Consider the following 23,899-nt stretch of genomic DNA (forward strand, 5'->3'; position numbering starts at 1 on the left):
CCACCATTACCCATTACAAATTTCACTCATGACCAAACTTACCTTGCATAAACTGGTTTCCCTTTTCAGGAACACTTTCTCCTGAAGCTGTTGAAATCTTATATCTACAACCCCAATTCTGCTCTTCCATTAAGCATCTCCTCCCCTCCCTCTAAAATATATACTGAATCACAAATATTATTGTGCTACCTAGGAATCATTTCATGTGTTTTTTCCCTAGCTAAAATATAAGTTCTGAAGTTAGGGACTATGCCCAGTATTATCACAAAATGCTTAAAATCATTACTTTTTCCAAATATAATAAAGTAATGTGATTCTGGCAAGCCATCCAAATGTGAAAAGAGATTAATTATTCAGAACCCTTAATGGACATTGCTATAACATTTTACCTGTACTACTTAAAAGTTTATAATTTATTCAACAAAATCTGAATGCTTACTATATGCCAAGCATATACCTATCCAACTATAGCCCAACAAATTTATATTAGTTATACATTAAAAACTCAAAACTGTAAATTCAAAAGTAAAAAAGGAAATACAGATTAAATTGTTACAGCAAAGGTGTGATCTTATAGTAGTTATTCAAAGCTTCTGGGAGAACAAAATGAGTAATCTTACAGTTTCTCCTATCTCCTGCTCAATCCACTAGCTAATTTGGCCTTTTCTCAAAGTTCTTTTGTAAGAATCTTAGACATTTTTGTTTCATTAAATGCTGTAACTTTTCCTATTTGTATTTCTCATTAGAAGTATGATTTAATCATTGCTTTGTGGCATAGTCGGTAAAGAATCTGCCTGAAATGCAGGAAACCCGGGTTCAATCCCTGGGTTGGAAAGATCCCCTAAAGAAGGAAATGGCAACCCATTCCAGTATTCTTGCCTGGAGAATCCCATGGACAGAGGAGCCTAGGGGGCTACAGTCCATGGGGTGGCAAAGAGCTGGACATGACTTAGTGATTAAACCACTACTATAAATTAATATAATAATTCACCAATTAACTTAAAGCATTCACTATAAGACAAACTATAATGATAAAAGTAAATGTGGTTGTAGTAATAGAGAAGTCCCCAATGATATACTGTCAATTAAGGAAAACAACAGAACACGTTGCCAAGTGGTTCATCTTAGACACAACCCAAACTAACACACTTTCAGATATGCTGAACTGCGCCTTTTACTATAACTCAAAGGTATATTTCAACCAGTAAGAGCCCACATGTTTCCTTGAATAGTTTAAAGGGAAAGAATAGCAAGTAGTCTAATTAAACTAATATTAGCTTTAATCAAGAGGCAAATTCCGAAAGATATTTGTTCATTTCATTACAAGCATATTTATGGAGGCCTGCTAAGAGCTAAACATGATAGACTCTGGGCGATAAAAGCAGCTCATAAAGGAGTTTGTAAGTCAAATGGTGTCGGTAAAAAAACATGACAAATGCTAGATTAGAGGTAATGATGAGAATTCTGAGTATAAAGATTTTTAAAAAGTGAGTTTCCTCTCATGCTTTTGGTCTTCAGTTCAGTTCAGTTGCTCAGTCATGTCCAACTCTTTGCGACCCCATGGACTGCAGCAAGCCAGACTTCCCTGTCAATCACCAACTCCTGGAGCTTACTCAAACTCATGTGCATAGAGTCAGTGATGCCATCCAACCATCTCACCCTTTTGGTCTTAACTGCCATAATTTAGGCTTTCTGATCAAGAGAGCATTCATATGCATGCAGACACCTTTCTGTAGGCCAGAAATAGCATCTGTGTTCCTGTCTAGTCATTCAATTGTGTCGACTCTTTTGTGTCAATACAATCAATACCCCTAGACTGTACTCTGCCAGGCTCCTCTGTCCATGACATTTTCCAGGAAAGAATACTGGAGTGGATAGCCAATTCCTTTTCCAGGGGGTCTTCCTGACCCAGGGATAAAACCTGCATCTCCTGCACTGTGAAGCAGATTCTTTGCCACTGAGCCACCAGGGAAGCCCCCTAAATAGCATTACATTTGTATAAATTGTGTCTCTGGGGAACCTATATCCTTTAAATGCTTTAAAATCAATAATTCATATTAGGAATAACTTTTCATTTACAATTTTCTTGATAATCCAGTGTTTTTTAAAAGCCTTTGAAGGTGCCATTTTTCCTCTCCTGCTTGTTGCTTTTATGAAATTCATGAATTTTCTTCATGGGTAAATAATGAAGGTTAGTTAGTATACAGAATAAATATGTGAATTTATCTAGGAAAGATTAGTTATGAGATTTAAAAGCGAGTATATCCTGCCTTCCTCCCCCCACCACACTCACCCCTTTAAAGGGTTAAAATGACTTCTACAAAGGGATGTGCAATCTTACCTGCTGGGAGAAAGATTTTTGGAACTGTCAGGCTGCTCTGGCTCAGGGTTGTCCGCATCATGACTGCTTTCAAGTATTTCTTCATTCTAAAGTGAAAGAAATTTTGGTAAGATCATCTATTTGTTTGGGGAGGAGGGCTCTTACCTATATTTTTCTATTCCCAAATGTCTTCTATTTCTTTGGTAAGAAATCAAGGTCTGGAGAAGTTGTGACCTGCTCAAGCTTAGAAAGAGAGCTAAAGGCAGAGATAAGTCTGGGGTCCACTTTTCAAAGGCTGGTAATCACAAGTCTGTTCTATCACACTGCCTCCTTGGGCAGTGCAGAGTGGTCACCAATGCAGCTGGTAAAGCCAGCTGATAGTTGGAAGTCCTGCTCCACTATGAGCCACCTCTAAGACCTTGGGCAAATTCACTGAATCTCTTGATTTCCTCCCCTAGAACATGGACCCCATGCAACTGCCTGCCTTGGACAGGCACAATAATAACCACTTGCATGAGCTGTCTCACAACAGAAGGTCCTGATAAGGAACAAAGTGCTTCTTCCGAGAGAATCTGAGAGGGGCCAAAAGGAAGGAGGAGGTGCCAATCCATAATATGTCCTGCCAACCTCCCAGAAACCCTTATGCCAGGATACATCTTAGCTGAGAAATGTTTGTGCCGCCAGGAAGGACCTTGAGTCAGACTAAATATGGGCTAAGCAAGATGATTGGCCAGAGAGAGCCCAGAAAGGTAACCCCCTTACCATAAAACCTGAGAGTCATGTGGCAGGTTTCCCTGGCTTTGTTTCCCCTGCTACTCTCCACTCAAGCGCCTTCCCCAAAAGCTCTCTTGCTCTATCAGTACGTGTGTCTCCTCAGACAATTCATTTCCGAGTATTAGAGCCCACTCTTGGGCCCTGTAAGTGTATGTGGGGGGTTCCCCTTCTGGTAACAGCACTATCTGCCACAATGGGTTGTGGATCTTTTTCAGAATAACACTGGGCATTTAATTCTCAAGAAGAAACAAGACCCCTACTGAATTTACTTTCAAAAAAATACAATTTTAACAAGGACGTGAATTTGTGTATCATACTGATAGCAATGGGAGTATTATAATAAAGGTATTACCCAAAAATGAGCAAGTAAATAATTAGCCAGCATTTGAGTTCTTCCTGCCTGCTAGGTTCTGTTTAAATGAGTTATTTTACACTGTCACAAAAGAGAGTAGAGATTTAGAAGGGGCCCCCTTGCAAAAGTATCGTTAAGGGAAATTTAATGAATAAACATAAAGATTCCTTATAATTTGAGCTAGAAGTTGAAGGATGAGCTTTGCCCAGTCTCAGATGAACTAACTTGCAGAACAGGTCAGAGTGACAGGCTACTCAGATAGATGTAGACAATGCAAGAGAATCCTCTGTCTGGATTAGCAGAGAGCAGTCAAGTTAAGGTTGTATTATTATCCACAATGCAGACCACAGAAACAGCAATTTAAAAATGTTCAGTGTATGAAAGAAAACCAAGGATTTTCTATCCTTTTATAGATATCTTCCCAAACCTGGTATCATATCCAGAAAGCAGGCTAACAAATAAAGGATTTGAGATACTAGCTTTGCTAATTTAGCTCTAAAATATAAGAACAATCTTCCATTCAGGTTCATATTTTTTCTTTTAATATAGGATATCATTTCAATGAGAATCTAAATTTTTAGTTCCCTCTTACATATATTTGACCAGAGACTAGAATTTATTTTTCATTTCAATCATATACAGAAGTAAATACCAGTCCTTGGATTCAAACCAATCTAGGTATTTTTACCACACTATCAAAGCTCTTTCTTCACATTTTCTATGTAATGTTGAGCTAATTACTATGGCAGTTAATGTTACACTGCATCCCTTTCTAGTTCCTCCTCCGTGACGTTACCACGACAAAAACACCCACTAGACTTTGCGCTCCAGCCTTATTCACCTTTGAATCCACAACATGCAATACCTTCAGAAAGAGTAGCTATCATTAACAAAACTCCCTCTCACTGTAAAACTCGCTTATACTTGTGAAATGAACTGTGCTCTTCCTAACTCTAGTGATCTATTGTTACTATGGTAGATTGTAGAGTCTCTTATTTCATGACAACCTATTATAGATGGAAAAATAACAGTGACTCAAGGTGCAGGTCTGAAATTTGTCATCTTTTATACAGAATGATGATGCCCCTCTAATTTACAGACTGTCATGTACGAGAGGACTTCACAGGGTTGCTGAAATGCCTGGGTATGGACTTGGTTGTGTCAACCTATGTTCTTATGGCCACATGTCAGACAGTTGGTGTTAGGGTGGAGGGAGAGTCCTCTGTCAATCAAGGTTGATGGAATACAACACCCATGTTTTTGAGGATATATGGGAAGAACCCACAGCAGATCTGGGGACTCTTAATGAGAGCCTGCAGTTACCTGCACTGTATACCAGTGTTTTGCTAAGGTTTAGATGGATTAGTTTTGGTGCAGTGGCTTTCAAAATCTGACCACAGTCCACAGGAAAAATGTTTACATAATAACACTTACATATATATATTGTGATTTATAGTTGAGAAATCGATATTTGGTTTTCATTCTATTTCTGGCACAGAGCTCCTAAAATTTCCTGTGTTAAGAGTGTCTTGATATTTATAACAAATCCCTTTCAACCACACTTGGGTTTATGTTAAAGAGGTAACTTTTAGGAAGCACCTAGCCAGTTTCTCAGAAGCACAGGTGACAACTTGTGTTTGCCTTTGGCCTCTGAAGGGGCTTGGGAGCAGTCTTAATAAGGCTGAGTCCTCATTGTTTGGAATCTGATGCTGTCTCCAGCAGACTGTGTAGAACTGAGTTAATTGTTTGGTGGCATTGGAAAAAACATACAACAGATGTACATGTAACTGAAAAATGTTTGTGTGATTTTGTGATTGGATACATTCTATTTTAAATTCTATCCCATTGTACTCTATTCTTTTTATTTATTTATAAATGCTAGTAAACCCACCTGAGTTCACTGTTACCACTGTGACCTATAATTTCAAAATCTCTTAAAAAGAGTGAAAACTGAGTGAAAAACATACAAACTGAGGCATGAGAGGTAAATCTGGGTAGAAATCCCCAGCTTTTTTTTTTTAAGTGGCCTTGGGTAGCACCTTACTTCTCTGTGAGTAAAATAAGTGTAATAACATCTATATCAGAAGGTCATTGTGATTGTTGTTGTTCAGTCGCTCAGTCAGGTCCAACTCTGTGACCCCATGGACAGCAGCAGGCCAGGCTTCCCTGTCCTTCACTATCTCCTGGAGTTTGCCCAAACTCATGTCCATTGAGTCGATGATACCATTCAACCATCTCATCCTCTGTTGTCCCCTTCTCCTCCTGCCTTCAATTTTTCCCAGCATTAGGGTCTTTTCCAATGACTTAGCTCTTTATAGCCAAAGTATTGCAGCTTCAGCTTTAGCATCAGTTTTTCCAATGAATATTCAGGGTTGATTTCCTTTAGGATTGACTGATTTGATCTCCTTGCTGTCCAAGGGATTCTCAAGAGTTTTCTCCAGCACAATTCAAAAGCATCAGTTCTTTGCTGCTCAGCCTCCTTCATGATCCAACTCTCACATCCATACATGACTACTGGAAAAACCATAGTTTTGACTATATGGACCTTTGTTGGCAAATATTAAAATACTTAGCACAAAGGTAAAGCTTAATAAATGGCATTTATGGTTGGTTCTTTAATATCTACTGGGTGGAGATTATAATAGGCAATTATGTAATGCACTCAGCATGCTGATCTTCAGTAACTGCTGGGCAGTTGCTACCCGCTCATGTATAATAGAGCCCCCACATTTGTCAGTAGCTGGGAGATGTTGGCCATGTCACTTAATCTTCCTGGGTATCCATTTTCTTCTGTGTAAAATGAGGGAGGTGAGTAATTTGGCAATTAAATGTTCCTCTGTTTATAATATAAAATATCAACATAGGTGTTATTGCTTCCAATTTTGAGATGAAAGCTAACCTACAGCTAGAGTACATTTGGGAAACTTTTGAATTAAGCTTCCTGAAAGCTCTGTGAGGAGGAGAACATATACAAATAAATGCTTGCTTTCAAATATTGGTCCTTTGATTCAAATAATGAGCCAAGAAAACTGACCACAGACTAACCCACCAATGACTGCTTTATTTCTCTGTTAGAGTTTCCTTACAAGCCTCACTGAATGAATTATAAAACGAGGTGATTTGAAAGCAGAACAAGTTTCTTGTGAAATCATATCCTGTTTTCCTTCAGTCACCCTGACTTGGAAATGCCCCAGGGCATCCCAAAGAAGGGATTTTCTCAGTCAGCTGGTGCTGTAAAAGGGAACCAACACATAAACTACTCCTCTGGGAGGCCAAGCAGGTAGGGAACCCCCTGCTACTGTGTGTCCATTGAGGCAGGCAGGCTGGTAGCTGCTCCAGGCCCTGCATCCCTCCCGGTACCTTAGCCTCTCCTTGGTTTCAAAGCGACACCAACCCACATGCAGTTTTTCCTGAATCACCTTGAATCATGACTTCCTATATCTACTCAACATAGAATCTGATTGTTTTGTCTCCCCTATATTTTGAAGAAAGCCATATTTTCAAAACTCGAAAAAAATAGGCTAACTGCCAAACCTAAAGGAATTTTGTAAAAAAAAAAAATTTTTTTTTATCTCAATTTCTCTGAAGAATCTATCTTTTTAAAACTTACATTGTAAATATTATCAAGAGCTAATTTTCAATTGATTATTAACATTTTTCCCCCCAAAAGAGACAGCAACATCTGAAACAGAATCAAATTAGTTTTTCCCTGAAATTAAGTGATTTCTCTTTATGATTTTAGGAATGCTCAGAGAGCAACTTCATCTCCAACTCTCTTAAAGAGATAATATCTGGTAATTTAAAAGTATGGCTTATTATATTATCACATTTTTTAAAAAGGAAAGCTGCTAGGCCTAATTCTGAGAAAGAAAATGGAAGGCAGATAAGGAGCTGAACCACCCTCTTCATTATTTATTTATTTTTATTAAAAATATTTATTTATCTATTTACTTAGCTGCACTGGGTCTTAGTTGCAGCATGCAGGGTCTAGTTCCCTGACTGGGGATTGAAACTGGGCCCCCTATATTGGGAGCATAGAGTGTTAGCCACTGAACCAGCAGGGAAGTCCTACCCTATTTATTTAAAGTATGAAGAGTGATCATTACAAGAAGTGTTTAAGGTTAAGCCTCTTCTGGCACTGTAAATTAATAATGAAAACCCAAGAATGCAAAAGAGGTATGGAAAATAAGAACCTCTGAATAAAATAGATTGGCATGGCTTAGAGGAGGAGAGCAGGAAGGAAAGGAAAGGAAACCTCCAGCCTCAGTCTAGGGTGACCTTAAAGACACTGTATTTCTCAGAGTGAAAAATATCAGCTTGGGAGGAAATAGCCTGCCCTCTCCATTGCTAGAAGTACCAGGAAAGGGGAAACCCTACCTCGCTGATTTTTGAGGTTCAGTGGGTTCTAATGTGGAGAATAGGAAGGACTTTTGAACAGGAACCAATTAGAGAACCTATCCTTCAAGGGAATCCCTAGCCAGCTGTTCCAGCCTATTTGCTCCTGCTCCCAGACATTTTTCCAGCACACTTTTTCCTACACTTCACTGAAGAAGCCACAGTCTAAAAATTCCTTTGGATAAAAGGGGCAGTCAGTCCCTTTTAAAAGATGGCAAGTATTTGCAGAAGGGTTAAGGGACTGCCAGTCACTCAGCCATGCATTGCTGTGAACTGGCTCATTCAGATTTCTCTCACCTCTGGTCCAGATCAGCTGTATTGGGAGGAAGCTTCCGAGAGGGAGGGGAGAAGAGAGGAGGCAGAAGAGGAAGGCTTTAGAACATTTTACAGACTGAAGCCCTTTGGAGGGGAAGAGCAAGCTTGGGGAGACAGGCATTAGTGGTCCAGAAGCTTTGTGGAAAGAGGAAACAACTAGAGAAAGATAAGGAAATGGGTCCCAGATGCAAACTTCACAAAATTTTTCTAGGGTCTCTTGTATCTAAGATCTTGAATTTCCCAGCTAGAATTGTTAGTAATTAGTTCACTGTTCTTACTGGTTAAATTGGCTTTTATAGGTTGCACTAATATCTAAACATTACTTAATAATATTTGTTTATGGAAGGAAATGTCTTCTCAAAGAACTGCAAACATTGTTTTACCAATGATATGCAGGTCTGTAGTTCTGTTAAAAATATCAGAAAGTAAGGAATATGTCACAGGATACCTTTCTGCCATTCCCCAACCAAGAAAATGTGAAGGAAATAAGTAAGCCTAGGACATTGAAAGGAAGTTGCCCATACATCCTAAATTTTCTCAGGCCATTTGATTTCATGTGATTTTAACTTTAATGCATAAATGTCAGTGTAACAATTCTTTGCCAACAAACATCTGTCTAGTCAAGGCTATGGTTTTTCCAGTAGTCATGTATGGATGTGAGAGTTGGACTGTGAAGAAAGCTGAGCACCGAAGAATTGATGCTTTTGAACTGTGGTGTTGGAGAAGACTCTTGAGAGTCCCTTGGACTGCAAGGAGATCCAACCAGTCCATTCTAAAGGAGATCAGTCTTGGGTGTTCTTTGTAAGGACTGATGTTGAAGCTGAAACTCCAGTACTTTGGCCACCTCGTGCGAAGAGTTGACCCATTGGAAAAGACTCTGATGCTGGGACGGATTGGGGGCAGGAGGAGAAGGGGACGACAGAGGATGAGATGGCTGGATGGCATCACTGACTTGATGGATGTGAGTTTGAGTGAACTCCGGGAGTTGGTGATGGACAGGGAGGCCTGGTGTGCTTCAATTCATGGGGTTGCAAAGAGTCGGACACGACTGAGCAACTGAACCGAACTGAACTGAAATCACAATAAACTGTGGAAAATTCTGAAAGAGATGGGAATACCAGACCACCTGACCTGCCTCTTGAGAAATCTGTATGCAGGTCAGGAAGCAACAGTTAGAACTGGACATGGAACAACAGACTGGTTCCAAATAGGAAAAGGAGTATGTCAAGGCTGTATATTGTCACCCTGCTTATTTAACTTATATGCAGTGTACATCATGAGAAACGCTGGGCTGGAAGAAGCACAAGCTGGAATCAAGATTGCCAGGAGAAATATCAATAACCTCAGATATGCAGATGACACCACCCTTATGGCAGAAAGTGAAGAAGAACTAAAGAGCCTCTTGATGAAAGTGAAAGTGGAGAGTGAGAAAGTTGGCTTAAAGCTCAACATTCAGAAAACGAAGATCATGGCATCTGGTCCCATCACTTCATGGCAAATAGATGGGGAAACAGTGGAAACAGTGTCAGACTTTATTTTTGGGGGCTCCAAAATCACTGCAGATGGTGACTGCAGCCATGAAATTAAAAGACATTTATGCCTTGGAAGGAAAGTTATGACCAACCTAGACAGCATATTCAAAAGCAGAGACATTACTTTGCCAACAAAGGTCCGTCTAGTCAAGGCTATGGTTTTTCCAGTAGTTATGTATAGATGTGAGAGGTGGACTATGAAGAATGCTGAGTGCCAAAGAATTGATGCTTTTGAACTGTGGTGTGGGAGAAGACTTTTGAGAGTCCCTTGGACTACAAGGAAATCCAACCAGTCCATCCTAAAGGAGATCAGTCCTGAGTGATCATTGGAAGGACTGATGTTGAAGCTGAAACTCCAATACTTTGGCCGCCTGATACGAAGAGCTGACTTATTTGAAAAGACCCTGATGCTGGGAAAGATTGAGGGCTGGAAGAGAAGGGGATGACAGAGGATGAGATGTTTGGATGGCATCACTGACTCGATGGACATGAGTTTGGGTGAACTTTGGGAGCTGGTGATGGACAGGGAGGCCTGGCATGCTGTGGTTCATGGGGTGGCAAAGAGTCAGACATGACTGAGCGACTGAACTGAACTGAGCTGAGTGCTCTATGTTGGCTAACAAATTCATCTCCTGAGGGATCCAAGATGAAAAACTTGAAGGGCTCGTCAATATTTTCCTTTCCTTCCCCATTAAATCTATCCTCTTATTTCTCTGCCTTGATCTATTCCTTCATTCATCAAACTTTCTTGAACAGTCTAGAGTATTGTTGGTGGGGAGGGTGTGGTGGAACATCTGGCCTAATGAGTATGAGCTCTGTCCATCTTTTTTTTTTTTTGCCACTGCCATTAGTAGGCTCTCAACATCTAAATCTCAGCTAGACTGTGACAACTGCTGGCAAGTGGTCAGCCTGCCTGTCTTCATCTAATTTACTCTCCATTGCTGTATCGATGTCGTGCCAGTACACAGGTGGCCTTGTTGGCAAAAACCCTCAACCAAAGCCTTAAGCAACCTGTCTTTGGTCTACCTTCCCAGTTTTCTTGGACTATTCCCAGAATAGTTATGCTCCCTTCAGATTTCTGAGGCTTTACTCCTTCCCCATCCAGGACTGGCCTTCTCTGTCTTATCTACCTTTCAAAGTTGCATTTATTCTTTTTTTCAAAAAATAGGTTTTATTTTTCAAAGCAGTTTTAGGTTCCATGCATAAGTGAATGGAAGGCAGGGATCCCTTGTCCCCAGCCCCCACCGTCACCTCCCCAGAGGGTATACTTGCTGCAAACAAGAACCTGCACTGACAGTCGGGTCATAAAGTACTTTTCTGCCCTAAAATTCCTCTGTGCTCTGCCTATTTATCCCTCCTCCCCATTAACCCCTGGCAACCACTGATCTTTCACTGTCTTCATGGGTTCTGCCTTTTCAAGAACGTCCTAGAGTTGGAATTGCACAGCCTGTAGCCTTTTCACCTCGGTGCCTTCAACTGCATCATGTTCAAAGTTGCATTTATTCTTTCTTTAAAATTTTCAGTTGGCAGATACATGGTTTACAGTGTTGTGTTGGTTTCAGCCATATAACAACAGAAATCAGCTATAAGCATCTGTATGTGTCTGATAATGGAAATCAGCCGTAAGTATCTATCCCCTCCCTCTTGATACCCCTCTAGGTTGTCACAGAGCACCAGAGGGAGAATATGGACAAACTGAGAGAGTAGCACTGACCTATATACACTACCATGTATAAAATAGCTAGCTAGTGGGAAACTGCTATAAAACACCAGGAATCCAGACTGGCACTCTATACTTATTCTTTAAAGCTCAAATGCCACCTTCTTTGAAAAAACATTCCCAACATACTTGCTATGAACTGTCCCCTCTTCTGCCTTCTCAGTTCAGTTCAGTCGCTCAGTCGTGTCTGACTCTTTGCGAACCCGTGGACTGCAGCATGCCGGGCTTCCCTGTCCATCACCAACTTCCGGAGCTTACTCAAACTCATGTCCATGAGCTTACTCAAACTTCTGCCTTCTAATACATGATATTCCTTTTACCAGAGGTATGTCATTCTGCTTTGTATTATAAATTATTAGAAATAGGTTGTTTCTCCCCTGAAACTTATAAGTTTCTTGAGTTTAGGTCCCATGTTAGAATTGTTTCCCATATGTGACTCATAGCAATAGCTTTGATATTTATTAAATTGAGCTGAATAAGCCAACCAAATTGGACACATCAAATATTTTAGTCAGGTCAACTTTGTATTGGTCAAAGAGCAAAGCCAACAGTGGTCTTACTATTATTCTTTTTTTTTTTTCATACAGTTCCTTCAGTGAAAAATACATTCTCATAGATGAATATAGTCACATTCTCACTCTCCTACCTTCTGGACCCTGTATTAGCCTATGAGACCCATATTTACCTTAATAATTTCTTCTTTATCTGAATGGCCTACACATATAGCCTCTAGCCCCATGTGACCAAAAGTGCAGTCCTTATACCACCTGCATTCTAGTCACTGTGTGCACAAGTTAAAAATTCAGATTCCTGGGCCCTACCCCAGACCTCCTGAATTAGCATCTCTGTGGATGGAGCCTGAGAATCTTTTGTGAATAAGCTTCTCAGGGTTGTAGTACATAGGAAACCTTAAGAATCTTCATTCTAGAAACTGAGCAGAGAGCTTGGTTGGGGAGCTCAAGATTTGGTGGATTCTTTGAATTTCTTATTATCTCTAAGAATGATCAGACTTCAAAACATCACAGAAAGTGAACAGTGAAATGTGCTCATAGTACACATAGTTCTCTTGGTGAGATACAGGTAAAGGAAAGACTCTGGGATTCAGAAGAATGAGAAAGCAACAAACTGAATTTGGCCATGATCTGTTATCATTTGGCAAAAAGATACGTATTCAAAATTAGGAGAAGCTATTTAAGACCTGAATCTGACCTTCTTTTAGCTTCTTTTCATCTCTTACACAGGTTATTCTATGTTTATTATGTTTATAAATAAATACAGGATTAAATGGGAAACTAACATTACTAAGAATCTTCTGTATGCCAGGCATCATGCTAGGTGCTTTCTATGTATTACTCATATAATCTGCCACTTGGAGGAGGTCACTTTATTTATCTGCATTTTGCAGAAGAGGAAAGTTAGAAGATGAAAGGTTAAGTAAATTGCTAGTTAGGTAGATTAAGTAAGTTATAACGTAGATAGGTTAAATTAGATAAAAAAGTAAATGCAAGATTAGGTAAACTGCTAATTTCAGATTCCAATTCAATCATTTACTGGATGTGTGAGCCCTGGGGAAACTCTCTTAGTTCCTCAGAGTCTCAACAGCATCACAGATAAAACAAAGGAGGGGTCACCTTCCTCACAAATTGAGGAGTAGTGATGAAGTCAGGTATACATAGGACCCAGCATAATGTCTGGCCCTCAGCCAGGATAGCAACCATTCCCTCACCTCAGTTTTCTTTCTACCTTGGCTTTTTATGCTTTTAAAAAAATTTTTATGAAGGAGCCTGTTTGCTCAGAAGCCTGAAAAGGCCTTGCTATTTTAATAGGTGCCCAGAAACACTGTTGATGGTGCTCACGGCCAACAGCGCTTCCTTTTTCCTGAGGGTTGGCGTTGAAGAAAAAGAAACTCTCATCAGCCTTTGGCTTCCTTACAGCTTCAAAGAGGCAGTGATATGCACAGCCCAGGGAAAGCAGCCTCGGTGAGTCATGCTTTCAACTTCCAACTGGTGACATGAAGGACAGAAAGTAGCCACTTCACTACTGCCAGCAGCATAGCAAATGACTCCACTGTGGATTTCCCAGAAACAGTGTCAGGGGACCAAGCGCATGCCTTCACAGCTGCCAGACTGCCCCATGAGTCTCAGCTGCCTCCTCAAGTTGAGCTTGTCAAGTTCTTGTGAACTGGCAGAGATCCTCCTGCCACAGAACAGGGGACACCTTTTTGGGGAATGAATTCTCTGATGATGATAAAATTGTATCATGATCTTACCTGCAGGTAGTATCAGTGATTCCATCAGCAATCATGAATGATTTGGGTTTAAAGCTATTTTTTTCCCCCCATGAGTATTTCCTCTTGAGGGCAAGAAGGAACATTTATCAAAACCTTATGATTCACTCTCCTAGACTGGCTGTGGCTTCATTTCATCTTTGAGTTCCTGGCCTAAGGCTTAAAAGATGTCGGAATTGTTACCTGGAGGCAGATGTGTGTTCTCCTATCCTGGTTATCTGCTTTGGACAGTGGCCATAAAACACAAGCATCAGTGATTGTTCTTGGTGTCATTCAACCTCCTTGTCCCTGTTTTGAACAATCCAGGCATGTATCTAAACCTTCTTTTCTAATTTACCTTTTTTCTTACTAGTTTTCTTACATATTTTAGAATGATGATTTTCCTGGTTATACCACCCACCATGGGAAACACTAATTGCTTTCACTGATTCTAAATTGATTTCTAGGTCCAGGATTTGCTTTAGTGCACAAATCTCCTATCTTCCTACTTATATTGTTCATGACTGGATTCTGCTTACTCTTCTCATAGCCGTAGGCTTTAGAAGCAAAAGTCTGACATACCACTGTTCTCCAAAATGAGGAAGTTTGGCAGCCTCTGTTCCTACTCTGCTTGCTTTTCTACCTTGACTGTTAACATATAAGTTCTTGTGAGAAAAGCCCTTCATTAAATGCCTAAACAAGGCAACAGCAAGGGAAAAAGCAACACAAGCACAGAAGGATGGCAATAGCCTGTACCTGTGTCTGCTCAGGAGGACCTCTGCTGTTGGTGATCTGCCTAAACCCAGTGGGAGCAAGCATCTTAGCAGGATGGGCTTGGAGCCTGAGTTAAACAAACAGCACAGCAGAAGAAGGAAGAAATCAGAGGTTTGTTGGTCAGAGTTTTCTGAATCCTACTCAACATTTTCCAACCCTGTTGGCCGATGTCTATAGCCACCTCTGTTCCTGCACTGTTTATTTTTACCAGTATGTAATATCAGGGTAAATGATAAATATAGCTTATAGAAACCTTGGGCCTTAAATACTTTGAGGTTTTCCCTGAGGAAAGGTACTTTATTTTACTGACAATATTTCCTTTTTTTTAAAATTTTACAACAAATAAAACAATAGCACTCATATTGTTTCCAATTATTGAAATAATTTACTCTAATTTGAATTCTTATATCTGAGAACCTTTACATACTGACAACTCCCATGGCATCTTTATAAAGTATGGTAAACCTATGGCTGATTCATGTTTATTTTTGGTAGAAACCAACACAATACTGTAAAGCAATTATCCTTCAATTAAAAATAAATAACAAAAAAGTGTGCAGGTCATAAATATGCTGTCTAAAGATAGGCAAAGTAGGTCACAGAGATATAAAATGAGCTGAAATCACATTGTGAGTCAATGCAGTGACATATGAGTTCAGGTACCCAGCCTGGGCTCTGGTGCACTCGACACAGACCTCACCTTCAAAGATGACATTCTCTGGAGGCCAGGGCACAGAAGAGGGTAGACTGATGCTCAGTTTTGAGGGGGATCACAGGTAAACCCTTTTTATATAACTTAATGATTTCACAGACTTCATGAATGTTAAGTCAGTTGAAGTTTAATGACATTTGCCCATTTCAGAAAATGTCTGACCAAGACTGTATGACACTATGAATAATTATATGCCAACAAATTGGACAATCTAGAGGAAATTGACAAGCTTTTAGAAACATACAGCCCACTAAACCTGAATCAAGAAGAAATAGATAATCTGAGCAGATTGAACACTGAAAGTGAGATAGAATCCATAATAATAATCATGATCAAAACTCCTTGCAAACAAAAGTCCAGGACCAGAGGGCTTCACTGGGGAATTCTACCACACATACAAATAAGAACTTACACTGATCATTCTCAAACTTTTCCAAAAGGCCGAAGAGGAGGAAACACTCCCAAAGTTATTCTGTGAAGCCACCATTACCCTGATACCAAAACCAGACAAAGACATTGACCAGAAAATTTTACAAGACTGTATGAAGTTGCAAACTGTTTCCTAACTCTGGAAGACATGGTGATGTAATACCTACAACTATCAGGGATGCTAAAACAGCAATAACAGTGCCCTCGTCTGCCTGGAATACAGAAGGATGGCTGAACAAACACAAACGAATGCAACTTTCTAAGAAAAGTCTGCTGGGAACTAATTTCCACATTGTTTCTGCCTCCAGGAAGAAAAGCCTGTGACTTGCTTTCTGCCTGACTCCGTAATGGTCAGTGGATTCTCTGTTGGGGGAAGCTAGATTTGGACACATTAGGAGCTGATGATGAATATGAACTATTGGTGAAGTACATTTGAGCCCACAGTCTACTGGCTTCTGTTTCAGAACCATTCAGTCAGCCAGATATTTAATTTTTCAGTGAGGCAGAGGAAAGGGGACCTGTTCTGGGGTTGCTAAACAGCAATATTTATTCATAATTCATTTTGCTTGGGTTTTTGAATACAGCGTTACTTTACAATTACACAGTGCTTGGCCGTTTTCAAATTTTCTATTGATATTCGAAACAGTTTCAGGAGGTAGCTGTTGTTATTACCAGTTTTACAGATGAGAAACTGAGGTGTAGAGAGGTTATATTGCTTAAACTAGGTCTGCCAGATTCCAAAGTTTATGCTTTAAAAAAAAACACAAAAAACTTTTATTTTGAAATAATTGTAGATTCACATGAGTTTACAAATAAATGTACAGGTAAGTCCTATGAATTCTTCCCCCAACCTCCTCAAATGTTAACATCTCACACAACTAGAGTATAGTATTAAAAGTGAGAAAATGACTTTGGCACAATCCACAGTGCTTATTCAGAGTGCATCAGCTATATGTGTGTGTGTGTATGTGTAGCTGTATGCAATTTTGTCTTGTTCTTTTATAAATGCATACACTGTTCTACCAATTTTAAATATGAAGTCAGATTATAGGAATGAATAAAATGATTTTTTCTTCAATAAAACATTATCTACCAACAATCATGTATATTATGTTGTATGTGCTATGCTAAGTTGCTTTAGTCGTGACTCTTTGCAACCTTATAGACTGTAGCCCACCAGCCTCTTCTATCCATGGGATTCTCTAGGCAAGAATGCGGGAGTGGGTTGTTATGCCCTCCTCCAGGGGATCTTCCTGACCCAGGGATCAAACCCATGTCTCCTCTGTCTCCTGCACTAATGGTTCTTTACCACTAGCACCATCTGGGAAGCCCCAAGCACGTTATGTACGACCAAACAGCTTTTCATTTTTAGTTGCAATTAAGAAAGGGAAGAAATTCTACAAAGCTCATCTCTTAGGAGCTGTGCTATGTGCCTATATGGGCACATCTTCTGGGGGTGATGATACATATAAAATAGGGAAACACAATTTATTGGTTTATTGATAATTATGGCAGCAGGAAAAAGGGGATGACAGAGGATGAGATGGCTGGATGGCATCACTGACTCAATGGACGTGTCTGAGTGAACTCCGGGAGTTGGTGACGGACAGGAGGCCTGGCGTGCTGAGATTCATGGGGTCGCAAAGAGTTGGACACGACTGAGCGACTGAACTGACTGACTGATGGCAGCACTCTTATACATGTCAGAAATTTCTATCAGTAAAGGGAAGGTGATCTTACCTTGACTTCAGATTTGGTCTCATCATCTTCCTTTTCCTCTGAGTTTAAATCTGTCTCTGCATAAGGTTCCTCAGATGTTTTCTGATGAGGAACTAGAGAGATAAAGGAAACCTGCCATTAATTTGGCTAGTTAGCTAATAACTCAGAGCACTTAGCCTGACTTGGATCATGCTGATGCAGTTGATTAACAAAGCTTAATTGAGCCGCTACAGTGATTTTCAAAATAGTAGATGAAATTGGAGGTGAAGATGAGATGCAGAAAAAAGAGTCCTTGATCCCAGGCACTTGATCCAAAGAGAAAAGTCATACCCAACACCACAGAAAACATCAGACTGCAACCAATCAATTAAGGTAATGTGGTAAAAATGATTCTTTCCATCATTCCCATTTTTAAGGCCCAGTTAAAAAGTTGTTTTCTTCATGAAGTCTTCCTTAACTATTCTAAGCTTCATGGATTCTGTTTATACACTGATGCTTTAGCATTTTCATTTGCAATGTATAACATTGCACTTGATGTTGTTCTTGGATTAGAAGATTGAACTCTAGGTACCACATTCTACTGAGTGTATTCTTTCCATTATACAGGTAATTAATTAGTGATTATTAATAGAAAATTTGAAAAATACTAAAATCTTACCATTTAAACACACTATGATTATGTAAGAAGATAGAAATTGTTGCTAACTTAATGACCTAACCGTTGCATTCCAGAACTGGTGCAATTGCATTTATTAGTGGACAGGATGACTGTGTGAAGAATCAGCTGAGTCTGGAGGAAATTGGGCAGGCTTGCTCTTACTCTTACCTCTCAATTATTCTCTCTCCCTCTTCTCCTTCCCACAGGGCACTAAGACGCCTGGGAAATAGCCGTCTTCAACCTCCACAGTCATTTGGCACTAAGATTGGGATTTGGGAAGGAGAAGTCCTGGTTAGATTTGTAGCTTTCTAATCCAGTTTTACCAGAAGGCTGCCCTGGGGGTGATGACTACAAGAATAGTAAGTAAGTAGTACTTTACTTCTTGTCACCACCCTTGTATATACAGTTCCTTTGGGAAACTCACAGGATACATGCGATTAACCCAGGACAGGATATGAGCATTTCTAGGTCCGGTGGCCAAAATGTCATCCACCTAATGTCACCAGTACCACCCGGATGCTTATGTGTGGCAGACTTGATGGAGGCTGACTGTCTTGCCTCCAGAGGCCCTCCCAAGCCTCTGTGAGCCAACTGGAAGCCCCTTGATCTTTCTGTGGGTTTTCTAATCATGTTGCATTGAAATCTGTAGTGAAGTGCACAGATAGCTGCCCCAGGTTGTATGATTGCTGAACCTATTTTATAACAATGGACAACCCATTGGGCTCCTCATTCTCTGCAGGATCTCCGTAACCTGAATGATTCTAGGCATAGTAACAGGAAGCTAGAAATGCATATACTGACTGGCAATACCCATGACTGAGAACCACTTCCCCTTAACTCTGTTAAGTACAGCGGTGAAGTTAAAGGCAAGGACATGGGAGCAATGTCGCCAGAGTTCAAATTTTGCTCTTCCACATATGAACCATACATTATCAAAGAGCTTTAGCTTCAGTTCACTTCAGTTCAGTCGCTCAGTCGTGTCCGATCTTTGCGACCCCATGAACTGCAGTATGCCAGGCCTTCCTGTCCATTACCAACTCCCAGAATTTACTCCAACTCATGTACCTTGAGGTGGTGATGCCATCCAGTCATCTCATCCTCTGTCGTCCCTTCTCCTCCTGTTCTCAATCTTTCCCAGCATCAGGGTGTTTTCACATGAGTCAGTTCTTCACATCAGGTGGCCAAAGTATTACAGTTTCAGCTTCAGCATCAGTCCTTCCAATAAATATTCAGGACTGATTTCCTTTAGGATGGACTGGTTGGATCTCCTGCTGTCCAAGGGACTCTCAAAAGTGTTCTCTAACAACACAGTTCAAAACCATCAATTCTTCAGCACTCAGCTTTCTTTGTAGTCCAACCTTCACATCCATACATGACTACTGGAAAAACCATAGCTTTGACTAGACAGACCTTAGTTGGCAAAATAATGTCTCTGCTTTTTGATATGCTACCTAAGTTGGTCATAACTTTTCTTCCAAGGAGCAAGTGTCTTTTAATTTTGTGTCAGCAGTCACCAATTGCAGTGATTTTGGAGCCCCCCCCCGCCAAATAAAATATCTCACTGTTTCCATTGTTTCCCCATCTATTTGCCATGAAGTGATGGGACCAGATGCCATGATCTTAGTTTGCTGAATGTTGAGTTTTAAGCCGGCTTTTTCACTCTCCCCTCTCACTTTCATCAAGAGTCTCTTTAATTCTTCTTCGCTTTCTGCCATAAGGGTGGTATCATCTGCATATCTGAGGTTATTAATATTTCTCCCAGAAATCTTGATTCTAGCTTGTGCTTCATCCAGTCCAGCATTTCTCATGATATACTCTGCGTATAAGTTGAATAAGCAGGGTGACAATATACAGCCTTAATGTACTCCTTTCCTGATTTGGAACCAATCTGTTGTTCCATGTCCAGTTCTAACTGTTGCTTCCTGACCTGCATACAGATTTCTCAGGAGGCAGGTCAGGTGGTCTGGTATTCCCATCTCTGTAAGTTTTCCACAGTTTGTTGTGATCCACATAGTCAAAGGCTTTGGTGTAGTCAATAAAACAAAGTAGATGCTTTTCTGAAATTCTCTCACTTTTTCAATGATCCAACAGATGTTGGCAATTTGATCTCTGGTCCCTCTGCCTTTTCTAAATCCAGCTTGAACATCTGGAAGTTCACAGTTCACAGACTATTGAAGCCTGGCTTGGAGAATTTTGAGCATTACTTTACTAGCATGTGAGATGAGTGCAATTGTGCAGTAGTTTGAGCATTCTTTGGCATTGCCTTTCTTTGGGATTTGAATGAAAACTGAACTGTTCCAGTCCTGTAGCCACTGCTGAGTTTTCCAAATTTGCTGGCATATTGAGTGCAGCACTTTCACAGCATCATCTTTTAGGATTTGAAATAGCTCAACTGGAATCCCATCACCTCCACTAGCTTTGTTCATAGTGATGCTTCCTAAGGCCCACTTGACTTCACATTCCTGGATGTCTGGCTCTAGGTGAATGATCACACCATTGTGATTATCTGGGTCATGAAGGTCTTTTCTGTATAGTTCTTCTGTGTATTCTTGCCACCTTTTCTTAATATCTTCTGCTTCTGTGAGGTCCATACCATTTCTGTCCTTTATCGAGCCCATCTTTGCATGAAATATTCCCTTGGTATCTCTAATTTTCTTGAAGAGATCTCTTCTTTCCCATTCTGTTGTTTTCCTCTATTTCTTTGCACTGATCACTGAGGAAGGCTTTCTTATTTCTCCTTGCTATTCTTTGGAACTCTGCATTCAGATGGGTGTATCTTTCCTTTTCTCCTTTGTCTTTCGCTTCTCTTCTTTTCACAGCTATTTGTAAGGCCTCCTCAGACAACCATTTGACCTTTTTGCATTACTTTTTCTTGGGGATGGTCTTGATTCCTGCCTCCTGTACAATGTCACGAACCTCCGTCCATAGTTCTTCAGGCACTCTGTCTATCAGATATAAGCCCTTGAATCTATTTCTCACTTCCACTGTATAATCATAAGAGATTTGATTTATGTCATACCTTAATGGTCTGGTGGTTTTCCCTACTTTCTTCCATTTAAGTCTGAATTTGGCAATAAGGAGTTCATGATCTGAGCCACAGTCAGCTCCCGGTCTTGTTTTTGCTGACTGTATAGAGCTTCTCCATCTTTGGCTGCAAAGAATATAATCAATCTGATTTTGGTGTTGACCATCTGGTGATGTCCATGTGTAGAGTCTTCTCTTGTGTGGTTGGAAGAGGGTGTTTGCTATGACCAGTGCATTCTCTTGGCAAAACTCTATTAGCCTTTGCCCTGCTTCATTCTATACTCCAAGGCCAAATTAGCCTGTTACTCCAGGTATTTCTTGACTTCCTACTTTTGCATTCCAGTTCCCTATCATGAAAAGGACATCTTTTTTTGGTGTTAGTTCTAGAAGGTCTCATAGAACCATACAACTTTAGCTTCTTCAGCATTACTGGTCAGGGCATAGACTTGGATTACTGTAATACTGAATGGTTTGCCTTGGAAATGAACAGAGATCATTCTGTCATTTTTGAGATTGCATCCAAGTACTGCATTTCAGACTCTTTTGTTGACCATCATGGCTACTCCATTTCTTCTGAGGGATTCTTGCCCACAGTAGTAGATATAATGGTCATCTGAGTTCAATTCACCCATTCCAGTCCATTTTAGTTTGCTGATTTGTAAAATGTCAATGTTCACTCTTGCCATCTCCTGTTTGACCACTTCCAATTGCCTTAATTTATGGACCTAACACTCCAGGTTCCTATGTAATATTGCTCTTTACAGCATCAGACTTTACTTCCATCACCAGTCACATCCCTAACGGGGTGTTGTTTTTGCTTTGGCTGTGTCTCTCCATTCTTTCTGGAGTTATTTCTATACTTTTCTCCAGTAGCATATTGGACACCTACTGACCTGGGGATTCATCTTTCAGTGTCCTATCTTTTTGCCTTTTCATATTGCTCATGGGATTCTCAAGGCAAGAATGCTGAAGTGGTTTGCCATCCCCTTCTCCAGTGGACCACATTTTGTCAGAACTCTCCACCATGACCCATCTGTCTTGGATGGCCCTACATGGCATGGGTCATAGTTTCATTGAGTTAGACAAGGCTGTGGTTCATGTGATCAGATTGGTTAGTTTTCTGTGATTGTGGTTTTCAGTTGTCTGCCCTCTGATGGAGAAGGATAAGAGGCTTATTGAAGCTTCCTTATGAGAGAGACTAACTGAGGGGGAAACTGGGTCTTGTTCTGATGGGCAGTGCCATGCTCAGTAAAGCTTTAATCCAATTTTCTGTTGATGGGTGGGGCTGTGTTCCCTCCCTGTTATTTACCTGGGGCCAAACTATGGTGGAGGTAGTGAAGATAATGGCTTTAGCTTATTCATCTGCAAAGTGGGGAATAAAGATGGGCTCGATAAAAGACAGAAATGGTATGGACCTAACAGAAGTAAAAGATACTAAGAAGAGGTGGCAAGAATACACAGAAGAACTGTACAAAAAGGATCTTTACAACCAAGATAATCACGATGGTGTGATCACTCATCTAGAGCCAGACCTCCTGGAATGTGAAGTTAAGTAGGCCTTAGAAAGCATCACTATGAACAAAGCTAGTGGAGGTGATGGAATTCTAGTCGAACTATTTAAAATCCTGAAAGACGATGCTGTGAAAGTGCTGCACTCAATATGCCAGCAAATGTGGAAAACTCAGCAGTGGCTACAGGACTGGAAAAGGTCAGTTTTCATTCAAATCCCAAAGAAAGGCAATGCCAAAGAATGCTCAAACTACCACACAATTGCACTCATCTCGCATGCTAGTAAAATAATGCTCAAAATTCTCCAAGCCAGGTTTCACCAATACGTGAACTGTGAACTTCCTGATGTTCATGCTGGTTTTAGAAATGGCAGAGGAACCAGAGATCAAATTGCCAACATCTGCTGGATCATCGAAAAAGCAAGAGAGTTTCAGAAAAACATCTATTTCTGCTTTATTGACTATGCCAAAGCCTTTGACTGTGTGGATCACAATAAACTGTGGAAAATTCTGAAAGAGATGGGAACACCAGACCACTTGACCAGCCTCTTTAGAAACCTATATGCAGGTCAGGAAGCAACAGTTAGAACTGGACATGGAACAACAGACTGGTTCCAAATAGGAAAAGGAGTACGTCAAGGCTGTATATTGTCACTCTGCTTATTTAACTTATACGCAGTGTACATCATGAGAAACACTGGGCTGGAAGAAGCACAAGCTGGAATCAAGATTGCCAGGAGAAATATCAATAACCTCAGATATGCAGATGACACCACTCTTATGGCAGAAAGTGAAGAGGAACTGAAAAGCCTCTTGATGAAAATGAAAGAGGAGAGTGAAAAAGTTGGCTTAAAGCTCAACATTCAGAAAACGAAGATCATGGCATCTGGTCCCATCACTTCATGGGAAATAGATGGGGAAACAGTAGAAACAGTGTCAGACTTTATTTAAAATCACTGCAGATGGTGATTGCAGCCATGAAATTAAAAGACGCTTACTCCTTGGAAGGAAAGTTATGACCAACCTAGATAGCATATTCAAAATCAGACACATTACTTTGCCAACAAAGGTCCATCTAGTCAAGGCTACGGTTTTTCCAGTAGTCATGTATGAATGTGAGACTCAGACTGTGAAGAAAGGTAAGCGCTAAAGAATTGATGCTTTTGAACTGTGGTGTGGGAGAAGACTCTTGAGAGTCCCTTCGACTGCAAGGAGATCCGACCAGTCCATTCTAAAGGAGCTGAGTCCTGGGTGTTCTTTGGAATGATGCTAAAGCTGAAACTCCAGTACTTTGGCCACCTCATGCGAAGAGTTGACTCATTGGAAAAGACTCTGATGCTGGGAGGGATTGGGGGCAGGAGGAGAAGGGGATGACATAAGATGAGATGGCTGGATGGCATC

The 23,899-nt window shown here is 40.5% G+C and overlaps 1 protein-coding gene across 1 annotated transcript in view; it reads right to left on the reverse strand.

Annotated features, from left to right (window-relative positions):
• The window catches only part of MCF2L2 (MCF.2 cell line derived transforming sequence-like 2), a 274,628-nt gene that overhangs the window by 107,012 nt on the left and 143,717 nt on the right, over positions 1-23,899 (reverse strand). Inside the window, exons 14-15 of the mRNA XM_040265422.1 lie at positions 17,330-17,421; positions 2,342-2,427 (exon numbers count right to left, since the gene is read on the reverse strand). Of these exons, the coding sequence (XP_040121356.1) occupies positions 2,342-2,427; positions 17,330-17,421 (178 nt within the window). The remainder of the gene's footprint in view (positions 1-2,341; positions 2,428-17,329; positions 17,422-23,899) is intronic.

Source organism: Oryx dammah, unplaced genomic scaffold (genome assembly GCF_014754425.2).
Source record: "Oryx dammah isolate SB20612 unplaced genomic scaffold, SCBI_Odam_1.1 HiC_scaffold_2, whole genome shotgun sequence".
Taxonomy (NCBI): Eukaryota; Metazoa; Chordata; class Mammalia; order Artiodactyla; family Bovidae; genus Oryx; species Oryx dammah.